The following is a 14,775-nucleotide window of genomic DNA, read 5'->3' as shown; positions in this document are numbered from 1 at the left end:
AAGTTCATTCACTTTAATTTGGTATATTATAGCTTATGGCGAATTATTCCTTGTCATATTTGGCCAAGGTCAATATTCTGACCCTTTCTTTCTAGGCTCTATAGATGTTAAATATGTGACCATATCAAAGGTAAAGGTCATTTTTAACCCTTCAGTTGAAAGCAACATTATGATCTGCATCCTCAATACTCAAGTGGTTACTATCACTGTCATCATATCCACCCCTAGACTATGTCTTAGTACAAACTGAAGGCTCTGTGTGGACAACAGCTGAGACAGGTAGTTTGATCCCACGATATTCATCAAAAGAACTGAATAATTGTTTATTGTATGGCTTTGAAGTTGAGCTTCGCTCTCTTTAATCTTCGAGGGATGTCTCTGGACATGTAACTGGCTATGTTTTTTTCTCCTGAAATGCTTTCAGTTTTAGTAAGACATATTCCAGGAGTAGATATAACAACAGTGATAGTAACCCCTTAAATATTGATGATGGTCCTGATGGTGGATAGTCACGACAGTAATAGTAAGTCCTTGGAACATCAAGTATGACCCAGCAGGTGGATATGACAACAGTGATAGTAACCCCTGGAATATTGAGCATGAATGCTCTGGGACCTCTTCGAATTCAGCCAACTTTGTAAGGGGAGATAAATCCAGCTTTCATATAAAAGCACACAGACAACCATGATTGTGTTGTGAATTTTTTTATTAACATTTCTTTTTTCTGATTTTTCTTCTTCTCTCAACATTGTAGCTACTGTGATATATATTAAATTGTGAGTTCCCCAAAACCAGAGCATGGTGAAATTATATATAAAATAAGGAGATAGGTATTTGAGTAGCATATACATTTGTGATAACAATAAAACAAGGTCAAAATAACAACAACAAATTAATACTAAAACACAATCTTCTAATAATTCATAAAGAAGGAAGTCAAAACCTTCATACTATCAGTCTAATAATAAAAGATAATACAATTGTGTCCCTTAATCAAAAAAGGAAAGAAAATATGACAAACATGGTCAGAATTAATATTGAAAGCATCAGAACTTAAATGTAGCATAGCCAATTATAAACCTGTATTCATGCATATAAAATATTACAATGGCATTCGTTTCAGATATGTTTGTTTCATTTTGAATTATGTTATGAAGTTACCAATAGACTAAATTAAGATTAAATACTTTACAATCCCACTCCCTCTTCACAATACTAATTAGTGCTTTCTAAGTCTATGTAGTTTATTTGTTGGATAAAAATGACAAAATAACTAAAAAAAAAAAAAAGGAAACCAAATCTTTGTAACAAATTGCCAGAAATATTGGATAAAGCTCGACTGTAATGTATCTCCTTGACCTACACCACATCATAATACAATTGTATGCAGTGAGCATACCAAGGCAATTAACAATAATGGAAATATAAATTAATATAAAGCAAAATATAAAAGACATTTGGTGGTATGAATATGTATTATGACAACAATGAAAAGGCATCCTGGTGCAAACAAAATCAATACTAGCTATAGTACATGTAGTAAAATCATTAACAATTTGGCAAAAGACAGGTGAAGTAAACTAAAATTTTGATTTTATCATTCTGCATTTTTTGCTAGGCTTTTTAACATTTGAAGCAGAAGAGGTGATCAGATAAAACATAAACTGCCATTCAGTAGAGTTACCTGCAAATACCTGGAAATGTAAATTAAAGATAGGGGGATTTTTTTCTTAAACATTTTAGGATCAATAAGAAATACATTACTGACAGAACTACATTACTGACAATATGTCACAGTTCAGTAGAAATGATGTTATTAATCACAAAAACATTATGCATCAGTATTGTAATAATAGTATGTACATTTCATTATATTATATACTCTTTTATCTATGTAAGTATCTTCTAACAATGCTATATCAGATAGCAGCAAAGTGCATGAAAGACTTCATTTATGCCTTAATATTAAGTCATATAAACACTAAACAATTTCTATGTTATGGTTACCATGGAAAGACACTTAATGGTACATACGTATATAATTATATATATACACAATAATTTTATAATCTTCAACTTCGATAAATCATAATGTACCTGTAAATATTAAGTTCCAATACCACGCATTCAACGGAATTTGTATACTTGGTTGATTTCAAAAACATAGGAAATCTTAAAGAGATTTTTCAACACATATCTTCTTAACTAGGTGTGACTGTATTTAAGCAAGCAATATGACAAAAGAACATTATCAGTTATAATGTTTCAATCTTTTTGTTTCCCTTAGTTGTATATTCATTCTTTACTTAAGATAGAGAGTAATAAATTTCTTTAACAAATCACTGTTCACATGAATTATACAGAGTCTAAAGTTTTCACAACTTATGAAAAGTCTTTAGCCCAAATAGTTTGGTTGAAGGAGAAACTGACCTTTGACCTTCCTACATGTATTGACTCCAATAGCTACCTGAAGAGTTCAAATTGTTAACAAACTGATCTCAACCAACATACGAAGGAAGCTTGAAATCTCCAGTATGGTAAATTAAATTTTGGAGCATGATTTCGACTAAATTTTAAATCTACATGCAGATGTAAATGGCAAAAAGTTTCTTTTATTAATACAGTTACCGGTATAATGGTAATCACTGTATGTCGTGTCACTCTCAATGCTGAACAAAATATGGTATCAAGCTGACCAATCATTTTATTGACAGGTAAGGTCAAACTGTTTACAACATGTCACTGATCAAGGTAACGGTCAAGTCGATAACCTCAACATGACCGGTCAGTGACCTTACTGGACGTTGACTTAAGGATAACAACACAAATTCCTATTTACTAAGTACCAGCTTTAACTAGGAATAACACCAAGATTATAGCTGGTGGGACTACTGTAAGGAGATTCATGTTACATTATCAAAATTATCTATTAGAGTTACTTCCCTCCTTCTCCATCAGTAAGAGTGAAATCAAGGGGAATAAGTCTGAGAGAGCATAGCCCAGTTTTACGAACATTCCAGAATTTTCCCAAAAGCATTATAAAAGTAAGGAAAAAATCTTAAGTTAAGGAGCTTTCCTTAAAATCTGTAATGCTTTTCTATGGAAGATTTTATGGTAAGGAATTTCTTAATATAAGGAATGTTCGTGAAACTGGACCCAGAAAGGAAATGTTAATGTCCCCTTTACATTTATGCTGGTAAACTGCCCCTTTATTCAAGAAATAAGCAAAATTTAGTTTCGAATGAAAGATATACCATATTTCCCGTAATTATGGCCCCTCCCCCTATAAGTGTCCTCTGCTCTTCTGGTAAAGGAGTTGGACATTATATAAACACCCCTTATTATAGCGAATATGATAAGTCTTAAAATAGACATAAAGGCTGAAGACTTTGTTTCCAGCAATAGTGGACTCCTTAGCTGGTAAAGAGTGATTCCTTAAGAAAAGGTAGATTTGTTAGTCATATTCTTCATAACCACTACATCCATACAATAGCCATATTTATATGTTTTACCTTAGTAAACATATCATGTTCTAATTATTTGTACATCAAACACACTTTACAAAAATACATTTTCCTTTTAGAATTTAACTGAATTTGTAAAGTAATAATATTTATAAACATTGTAAAATCTGAACACAATTTAGATATCTTCTAATAATTAAGGGACTATCATTCTAATTCGTTGTAAACAATAATGCTTATAATTAAAGTCATATGGCATTATATTGAAAATGTACTTTCAAAATATAGAGTCAAAATCTGCGCTTTAGAAATGGCTATGCATTAATAAAATATCAATTTTTATTGAAATGTAACTCTATTCCAGATTATTTTCTAAAAATAATTTTGTTTGCTCAAACCATTAAGAACAAAATAGAAAATATATGAATTACTACAAAGTATTCATGTCAGAGATGTAAATCTTAAGTATGTACATCTTAAGTACAGTATAATTAACTAAGGCAGTACATTTTGATGCCATTTACCATTTATACCCATTTAAGTAGGACGTATGAGAACATTGTCTTCTTAAAATCAAGCTGCCTACTCTAATATATTAGTTATATATGTTTGTGATTACCAACAAACTAGTTTACATTCCTCAGTACAAAGGGAAGTAACTCTGAATGATATCCATTATCCTAATAGCAAAATCTCCTTATTGGACAAAATTCTTAATTCTAACAGCAAAAGTCTATTACTGACAAATAATAAAAGATCATTAATACTTTCCAGACCTAATGCAAGAACAACAATAATCAATAACTTCATATAGAATAGGGAGATAATAATTTTCTGTCAAATGGATGCTACTTTTTACTTTTAATGAATATAGTGACAAAAAATAATTTCATTTTGAATTGGCAAGTTCTTGAACACAAAGAGCAATAATGAATATGTATACCTAGCTATTATATATCTTATTATCTGTCCTTATTTGAAAAAAATAAGTTTACACTTAGGCTATACAAAACATATTTCTTTAACGGCCTATTATCTTTCCGGAGCAAAATATAAAGGTTTCTTAAAAAATATTAATAACATCAGAAAATACATACCGATGACCAAAAATAAGGTCACGACACCAAACATATGCAAGATTTCCTGCGTAATATATATGAAAACAGTGGAGAGTCAATTCGCTGTTTTGCCGTCTGGCGCAGTGATAGTCAACTATCGCGCGGTATTTAGGACGACGGCGGGAAACATAATACGACCCGCGTTATGAAAATAAACATTTTATTTATTTTAATCAAATTGTTCAGAAGGTGATGATAAATGTAGTATTAACTGTAATTAATAATTTTTACAAAACTCTACAAAATCATCGATCTTGTTTTACATTCCCATTTTAAAAATTAAAAGCCATTTCGGAAAGGTAGTGGGCCTTTAAAATTCTGTAACTTGCATATTATGCAGGAGTTCCTCTGGAAGACAATTCCACAGATTCAAAGAAATGGCAAGTTAATTCCTGTTTCAGTTACTTTCTCCTTCAAAAATAATTAACACAGAAACTTGACATAACTATTCTCTCCATTATCTGTATATAAAACTGTTTTTAGCCTAGATAAACCTGATCTATAGTCAGAAACCTAAAATGTTGCTAGCCTGTGAAAGAAATATTGTTCAAAACAACAAGCTAGAGACTAAATCTGTACTTGACATTGGATGATAACGTTTATGGAACTTATGGAATTGGTCTATAGACATGATGAAATACACCATTAATTTCATGACATTTGCCTTAATTAGGTTTTAGACTAACAACTGATAACATTGACACAAACAATGTGAAATATTTTGGTGCAATTACTTCAATTAAATAGAAATAGAAAATTCTGGTTAAAAAGTTGACTAGAAAATTATGAAAATCTCAATATCTAATTTTGTTGCCCCTAGCAGCAAATCATAACTTTTCTACAGGTAATTCAAATTTCAGAGTGAATGAGTGAAAAACCTGTCACTTGATAACTCTTACCAGCCGTAGGACCAGTATTGGTAATTATTAGAAAACAGGCGATAAAAGTAGACTACTGTAGCTGAAGAATTGCAATTGTAAAGTCACATACTGGCTTTTTCAACAGGAGATCCAGATGTTGTACTTAAACATTATTATACAAATATGTCTTTTGTAGATAGATCTAAACAGTGGTTATTGCCATATGAATGTGATTTAATGACCATATTCAGCATTTAAGGGTAAGTTGTTATTATTATAGATTCTGTCATAATATAATTCTAGTACCAGAGAGATTTCGTCATCTGTTTTGTAGATATCTTGTTAAATATAAATGAAAATAGCATGATGCATGATTTATATCAATTTTACATACAAACAACTCTTGTAAACCAGCTTATTTTTGTGGCAAGTTAATTTCACAATATATACAGCTGTAGACTTCAGGAGTTCTACTTTCCTGTATTTTAAACATTTTCACGGATATTTATTTTCACGATTTTTTATCGCCCGCGAACTTAGCGGAATTTAATCACACACGAATATAAGTTGTATTACAGTATGAATAATCATTCAATCCTTGTACAGACAAAAAACTTTTATGTTAGGAAAATAAAGTGATTTAAATGTTATAAAAGTTGTTCCCTGTACCCAGTGGAATGAGAAAATGTGGCAATGAGTATCACAGACAATACGTAAGTGTTCTGGCGAATCAAAATACCTCTACCACATCGTGTCATCCAATCACTGCAGGGGTCAAAGGTCAACTGTTTATATGGGGAGCAAGTCAAGGGTCACTCAACAGACATGGTAGATAATGTTTGAAGTAATTGTCTTAAGGATAACATTAAAAAGGTCAAGGTATAGGGGTGAAAGCTAAAAAAAACCCTTGAAATTAGTATTATCATGCAGAAAAAAACTACACACATTTCATATCCTGGTAGGATAAGGTAACCTTTATCTCAAAGTCAGAATGAAGTTAATTGATTCAAGTTGATAAAGGATTTAAAATGACTGCACATGCTTGCATTTTAATTAAAGAGTACAGTAATATATAATAGTTGGTTGCAATGAACTGTTGGGTGTTTTCAGAAAATATTTACAGATATTATCATCAAATCAACACCTTTGAAATTAGACCTCTATTGTAGATCTGACAAATAAAATGAAACAATTTAGTTCAGTGGCCTTGACCTAACTTGAATGGAGTGACCATGACCTTGGCTTCAACTTTTCATATTCCTAAGAAACAGATTTGTTTACGTGAAAGTTATAAAGATTAAAATTTGGTTTTCTGTCAAAGTTCTTCACTTTCAACTTGACAACAGAAACTTTTCCTTAACCACCCCTCTACTCATATATATTACCATTCTAAGGTTGTAACCAGTCTAAGGTATAAGCTTTCACCCCTGCAGTGGTAAATGTTGACAGAAGTGGTACACAACTTTTACTGTACACATATACCTCCATGTTTACTATGTTTACCAAACCAGCGACCATACAAAAATAAATTATCACATGTTTCTATACAATTTTGGTATCTTCCAACATTGTATATGTAGTGGAATATATTTATCTTGTGACACATAAAATAGCACAGAGAAGACAACTCTGTATCAACTAGTTCTTATTGAAAAGACAAAATGCAGCGAGATGTGTTTCTGCAATGTAAAGTGCAACACTTCGAAATCACTCTATTCATTACAAATTGGTATAAATCTTTTTATTTGCATCTTATCTGAATTTTTATAAAGTATTGATAGAAAAATAGGTCATCTAATGGACGGAATTCTATGTTACAAATACCTTCATATAAAGCTGGAAATTATTTTTCGACTGATCTTCTGATCATTAAATGAGCTGTAGTGGATTCAACTATATCAACGCAAATCATAGGAGTCAACTTTCACTTGTCATATACAAACTATTGTATTAACCAATATTTAAATAATATTTCTTTTCTCTATGTTCCTAAAATAAAGCAGTGATAAATTGAGACAGGTCTGGGTATACCAGAGTCACATTTTCATGTAACCATTTCGGAAAGAGCTTCTGTCTCTGGCAGGGCCGTTCACACACCAGCATCGACTCGACTATCAACATTAGTGTAAAATTATTGTGTTTTATATCATAATTTGCTAGAAGAAGAATATCTATTTTATTCATTTATTTTATGTATAAATTATTGTCTAATTTACCAATGGCAATGTCACTGGTTTGGTAAACATCTGGTTTTCATACTAGGGACTTAAAGCAATAATACATTGTATATAATACATTGTGAAGCGTAGATTTCTCTCTCCTAAAATTCTACATTTACTACAAATACATTAATATATTAAATACATCTTGTCCATCACCCTTTTTATAGGATAATCTATTTCGTCTTTATTGTTATTGCTAATGAACACAATTTTTCATTTCATTTTGGTGAGCAAATATCAAACTTATTTCATAACAAAATTAAATTTTGCTTTTGATTTTTTAAAGCATCACTGATATTAATAGTAACTGTTCAATTAACCTGCTGAAATTTGGAGTTTCATTTTGATTTATCATATTTTAGTACTTTTGCTACAGACTTAAAAACATGATTTTGCTAATTCCTGTGTGTTGTAAATATAGCAATTACTATGAAGGCATCACTGCGTAACTTACCCTGTTTAAAATTGATTTTGTGCTAAATTTCGACGCGCCAAAATAAACAAATTTACAGTACGTGTATCACAATGCATTCCTTACCATTCAACACTTTAAAGGTGGTTAACATAGGAGGGAATGTTAATTTTATCATCAACTGTAACATTACTGATAACTATCATTTCCTGTCCAGTGAAAGTTCTTTACTATTTCACACATAGCAAGACATTAAACATATCCTATAAAATGTTATTTTGATAACACAACTTCATTAATTACAGATGAAATCAAACGTTAACGACGCATCAGTCGTTTATCATACATATCGTGCTCTTCTTCGTCGGAGGTGTCATCATGATATTCACGAGTCGTTAGCAAACTTGACTTTGATCCCATGTCGTAAATTTCTGCCTCGTCATCGTCGTCATGGAGACTAAGGCGATGAAATCCCCCCTTACCGGGCCCCCGTCTGGACCGTACACAGACCAGAACAGTGACCAGGAGGATTATACCAAGGGTTATACTTCCTGTAACAAACAATTCCACATAATTACAGATATATGTCTATATTTACAGGAGGATTATACCAAGGGTTATACTTCCTGTAACAAACAATTCCACATAATTACAGATATATGTCTATATTTACAGGAGGATTATACCAAGGGTTATACTTCCTGTAACAAACAATTCCACATAATTACAGATATATGTCTATATTTACAGGAGGATTATACCAAGGGTTATACTTCCTGTAACAAACAATTCCACATAATTACAGATATATGTCTATATTTACAGGAGGATTATACCAAGGGTTATACAAGGGTTATACCAGGGTTATACTTCCTGTAACAAACAATTCCACATAATTACAGATATATGTCTATATTTACAGGAGGATTATACCAAGGGTTATACTTCCTGTAACAAACAATTCCACATAATTACAGATATATGTCTATATTTACAGGAGGATTATACCAAGGGTTGTACTTCTTGTAACAAACAATTCCACATAATTAATAAATACAGATATTATGTCTATATTATACCAAGGGTTATATATACTTCCTGTAACCTGAAACAATTCCACATAATTACAGAGATATGTCTATTACGCCTGTGTCACCTTGTCAACAAATGTTACTATTTAACATACCATATTCGATCCAATAAGCGCCAATGTCCCTATTAGCGCCCCTCCCCCTTTTGATTCCTCAATTTCAATTGCCCAGGTGTAAATAAACACTTAAACTATCAAAACTGTATAGGTTTACGCTTTGTTTTTGCAATAATTTCGTCTTAGTAAGCATCTTTTCCTTTTTTCAATTTCTAAACGGCCAGGGCGCTTATTGGGTGGAATACGTTATGTAGTGAATACATATTCAATATAGTAGTACAGCCTGCCTTAGGGACCATTTCTGTATATCAACCACCCAATTTTTAAAACCACTTTCCCTTTTTTATGGATCCAAAATGGCAAATTTTTACACAATTTGACCTGTGTATAAAGACCACTTGGCTACACTGACCATTGTGTCGTTCATGATTGTCCTATGGGTGGTCATTATAGACCAATTTAGCTGTAGTGTAATATAAAGTGACCAGATAAAGATAAAAGATAAATCAAGTAAAAATTCAAACTGTACAAGTGAAATGTGATTCCAATTAGAAAATGGGGCTGCTAAATATGCAATGTAATAGAACCGTTTTCTCAAATCAAGTAAGACATAATGAGATAATAAAATACTCTCACTAATGTGTATTTACCTAGGATTAAAACTAAAGCAAATGTTGTGATGATAAATTCAGATTTCTTCGTTTCCAAGGCAATGTTTAGATGCAGCATTCTGGGATCTCCGGCCGCAACAATAACATTCTGAAATCAAAAGAAATCGTTTAGATAAAAATGTGAATGGCAATTGGAAAATTAACTTCTATCTTCTTAAGATATATAATACCTTAAGGTAACGAAAACATACATATTTTAGGACCCGATACTTTGTTCTAAAATATAAAAGCCTTAACGAAATTTTCTGTATATTGTTGATAAAGAATTTATTATATGTTAATTTGTAATTATGCTAAATTGTTCATTATTTTTTCACCCTGAAATTAATTGTGCTAAAATGAATATGTTTACAAGTTGACATGAAAAAAATGTTCTAAACGTCACAAGTAGTTTGGTAACCAAACTGAAATCATGACAAATTCTATGATGTTCTGATTGTGCTCTCTGACCCGTTAAAAATGATTTTGTGAATTACTTCACTTTTTGGTCTATAGATTAATTGACCAATTTCTTATTATTAATTTAATCCTTATAATTCAATTTCAAAAACTTCAAATAAAATCATTTAATTCAAATGTATTTACTGCATTTTGAATAATATCCTTAAAAGCTCAATATTTAATATATAACTTAAGACAGCAAAATCCAATCAGAAATTCTGTAAAACCAACTTGACCAGCCGACTGACCTTTTCCAGAGTCTCATGACCTTCACATGTGACCACTAGTGTGTAGTGACCAGGTGACAGGTAAAAGTTGTAGTAGCCGTTAGAATCTACAGGATATCGACGACCAGACCCCTTCACAATGACGGTGGCGTTAAACATGGGTTTATCTGGCTTGTCTTCATAGATATGTCCCTTTACACCTCGTGTGGCCTGTGGCATACAAAACAGTTGTCTTCAAGTCGGACAATATACCGTAACTGGTGGGTTATATATAATTAGGCAATCACATTAATCAATATATCAATATCACATTAAAATTCATTGAGTTAAATATTATCAACAAATAAGGGATTGATTTAAAATTGAACTTGTGAATAAGCAGAAATGTTAACTAAGATTTTCTTTACAGATTAAATATCTTAGTTTTTTTGTTTTTTCTTTTCGTTTTTTTTGCCTTAGATGTCAAATTAAATGGTACTAAAGGTAAATGTCTGCCATACAGGGATGCCTCACCTCCTTAATGTAACCAACTTTCTACTCAATTTAATTCAACTTTAAATTCTCCATAGGAAAGTATTACAAAGTTAAGGAAAAAATCTAAAGTTAAGGAACTTTCCTTGAATTCTGTAATGCTTTCATATTGCAATCTTTAAGCTAAGGAATTCTTTTAGTTAAGGAAATTTTGTGAAGCTGGGCCCAGGTACCAAATGTAGATTACCTCCTTGATGATTTCGAGAAGTGGGGTGCGGTGGTTGTGCCAGGCAGCCAGGAGTTTGTGACCGTCGGGATAGTCACAACAGCCAGTGTATATCTCTATAGCTGTACTACCTACAGTGTCATACGCAAAGTCCTGTAATGACACAAAGCCAACATTTTAACTCAACATAATTACAACCATTTTTCTTTTTACAAATAAGTCCAAATGTTGGTAGATAAGGCATTGTGTCCTTAAACAAGGACACTAGAATCATTCATTCAGCTTCAATCAACCTCTTTACTTTCTGAAAGATCATAAATTAAAGATACATGTATTTAATTAAAGTGGTTCAGAAAGAAATCCTCTGAAATTTTTTTGTGTCATAGGCTTATCATATGAGCCTAATAACAACATTTCCTGTTTTATTATGGCTTATGCCCAGAAAAGTAATTAGTAAAAAGTAATTAGTAAAAGAGTATTCATTCATGACAATTTATGACAAGTCAAGTAACAAGCCAGATGGTATCAACAACCAAAAATCTGTACTTACCAACAGACTGCCATAGTGTGGGTGTAGTTTGGAGGCCGACACAACACTACTGTCTAACTGGATGTCTATAAATGAACAAATAAATATATAACAGTCTATCTGGACATTTATAGATAAACAATTAATTATATTACTGTCTAACTGGAATTCATAGATAAACAAATAAATGTTTGATAGCCTAACTGAACGTCTATAAATAAACAAATAATTATATTACTGTCTAAATGGACATTTATAGATAAACAATTAATTATATTACTTTCTAACTGGAATTCATAGATAAACAAATAAATATAATAGTCTTACTGGACATCTATAGATATACAAATAATTGGATTTATATGATATTTATAAATATCCCACAATATTAAATTTAAACTTAATCAGAATTTTTTGGGGTCCTTAAATATTATTTGAAATAGAGTTCTGGACTTCCATGAGGAATTATCATTGGTCATTATTTCACGATATATGGAATATTTGGTACAACAGATTATCTCTATTTTTACCACTGAGGAGAAGTGAAGTAGATGGATGTAGAGAAGATTGTTATACTCATTCAGAACATACAGCTGTAGACCCATCAACCTTACCAGAACTGTTACATGACGTCTTGCCAGCCTTCATCAGTGGGTGGTTGTTTATATAGGTCTTGCCTAGGTAGTCCAGTATTAACGTGTCGGTAATACCAAGGGTGGCTGTAAATGGAACCAGAATGATGTTATAGTTATATCACTGGTAATACCAAGGGTGGCTGTAAATGGAACCAGAATGCTGTTATAGTTATATCATTGGTAATACCCAGGGTGGCTGTAAATGGAACCAGAATGATGTTATAGTTATATCATGGGTAATACCCAGGGTGGCTGTAAATGGAACCAGAATGATGTTATAGTTATATAACAGAAAGGACTAGTATAGGTCTAGCCTGCTGTGTGATATATTTATTGATATAAGCTATATTTTTTATACTGGTATAACTGAATGTTATTATAATGTTTATTAATAGTAAAATATTTTGAAATATCTCAGTAAATGCTGAATGGCTGAAACAATTAAGGACACTTATCAATGCAACAAATCTTACTTTTTAAAACTGCAGGAGTTGTAGAATATCTTTACACAGATAGACTATTTTATGTTTGCATATTACAGAGTTAGCTCCCTTGCGGGTAGGTATCGATTGTTACATCATTATTTTGTGAGCTTAAGTGATGTCTTTTCCCCGAAAAGAATGATGTTACGCTCATTAACACATGACGTTACAATCAATACCTACCTGCAAAGGTAGATAACTCTGTAATATAATGCAAATACAAGATAGCATGCCTTGACTCTTTACGCTGCATGATTGTAACACATGATAGTGACATTCAACAAATATAGGATTTGGGATTTCTCCTAATAATGATTTTGCTCCTGTTGTAGTAATTATTCTGTTCCCTAAAGAAGTATTTTGATTTATGATAAAATTTAGAAACAAATTATTGATTGGAGATAACTCACCAATAGGGTTGTTAGACCCTTACAGTGACTGACTATAAAATGGAGATAATTCACCGTTAGGGTTGTTGGACCGAATAGATGTGTTACTCCCATAGTAACTGACTATTAAAGGGAGATCATTCACATATAGGGTTGTTGGACCTGTATTGATGTGTTACTCCCATAGTAACTGATTACTGAAGGGAGATAATTCACTGTTAGGGTTGTTGGACCAAATAGATGTGTTACTCCCATAATACCTGGCTATTAAAGGGAGATAATTCACCGATAGGGTTGTTGGACTGAATAGATGTGTTACTCCCTTAGAAACTGACTATTAAAGGGAGATACCGTTCGGGCTGTTAACACACCGTTTGGGTTGTTGGAGCGGTATGGATTAAAGGGAGATAACTTACTGTTCAGGTTGTTGGAGCAGTATGGATTAAAGGGATATAACTTACCGTTCGGGTTGTTGGAGCGGTATGGATGTGTAACACCCAGTAATCCCCCACTGAGGATAATGGTGACAGTTGGTGGTGATCTGTACATCCACTCAGATAAATCACGAGTCTCCCCTTCTAGGGCCCCACTCCTGTTCACATATTTACCTAAGGGAGATAATGGACTGATCATGACCAATGGTATAAATACAACAATTGTCAAGTATTGTAAAACACTTACTTCTCGTCTACAATATTTCACATACATATTCGTTATTTTCATATACAAAATACATAAATTCACGATGAAGAGCTCTTACTGACAACCATGCATTTAAATATATGTTTTATACATATACTTGTGAAATATTTTAATTCATGTTTGAGTTCTGTTGTGAAATTACTTGAAAATTTGATTCTACCAAAAATGAAGTGGTCAACAGTATATCAGGGATCAAGCTTATTCTGAAAAACTATTTCTAACTGATCCTCTCTACATTGTAGAATCATAATATGGTTTTTTGATGTTTTCTTTTCCTTCTTTCTTTCCCCCCCCCCCCTTTTTTTTTTGTCTTGTGAAAAATAATGACCATTTATTTCTTTGGTAACCATGTACAATAAAGAAGAATATATTTGCTGACTTACTCTCAAAGTTTGTGTCCAGATCGACATCATTTGAGTTTTTACTTCCTGATTTCCCGTTACATTCTCCGGGCACAGCTATGGTGGCGCCATCTGGGTTCAGACTTGGTACGATGTGTACCACAGAACTGTTTAAAGCCTGTAAAAATAGTGTAACATCACTGACTCCAATATTCATGGCAGAACAATAGGGATTAACATTGGGTCTACCTTCTATAATCTTGTGAATAAATCCTTCACAAATACAGATAAAGATTGGTTTCACCTTTTACACATACAGAGAAATATATTGTAAAGGATGGCACTGGTAATTACTTAAATTTAACTATTATGGTTGTATTATTTATGTAATCTTATTTATCAAAACTACATTTTGCTTGGGACCACTTTTAGGGTTCA

General features: G+C 32.1%; 1 protein-coding gene across 1 annotated transcript in view; it reads right to left on the bottom strand.

Annotated features, from left to right (window-relative positions):
* Positions 1-688: 688 nt before the first annotated feature.
* LOC138332222 (carboxypeptidase D-like) overlaps positions 689-14,775 on the bottom strand; it is a 43,379-nt gene continuing 29,292 nt past the window's right edge. Inside the window, exons 18-25 of the mRNA XM_069280223.1 lie at positions 14,380-14,515; positions 13,756-13,902; positions 12,403-12,507; positions 11,810-11,874; positions 11,281-11,412; positions 10,584-10,772; positions 9,874-9,982; positions 689-8,627 (exon numbers count right to left, since the gene is read on the bottom strand). Coding sequence (XP_069136324.1) covers positions 8,395-8,627; positions 9,874-9,982; positions 10,584-10,772; positions 11,281-11,412; positions 11,810-11,874; positions 12,403-12,507; positions 13,756-13,902; positions 14,380-14,515 — 1,116 coding nt within the window. The 3' untranslated portion in view covers positions 689-8,394. The remainder of the gene's footprint in view (positions 8,628-9,873; positions 9,983-10,583; positions 10,773-11,280; positions 11,413-11,809; positions 11,875-12,402; positions 12,508-13,755; positions 13,903-14,379; positions 14,516-14,775) is intronic.

The sequence above is a fragment of the Argopecten irradians genome, chromosome 9 (genome assembly GCF_041381155.1).
Source record: "Argopecten irradians isolate NY chromosome 9, Ai_NY, whole genome shotgun sequence".
In the NCBI taxonomy this organism is placed as follows: Eukaryota; Metazoa; Mollusca; class Bivalvia; order Pectinida; family Pectinidae; genus Argopecten; species Argopecten irradians.
Note: the sequence above shows the minus strand (reverse complement) of the source record. Positions and strands in the feature narration are given on the sequence as shown.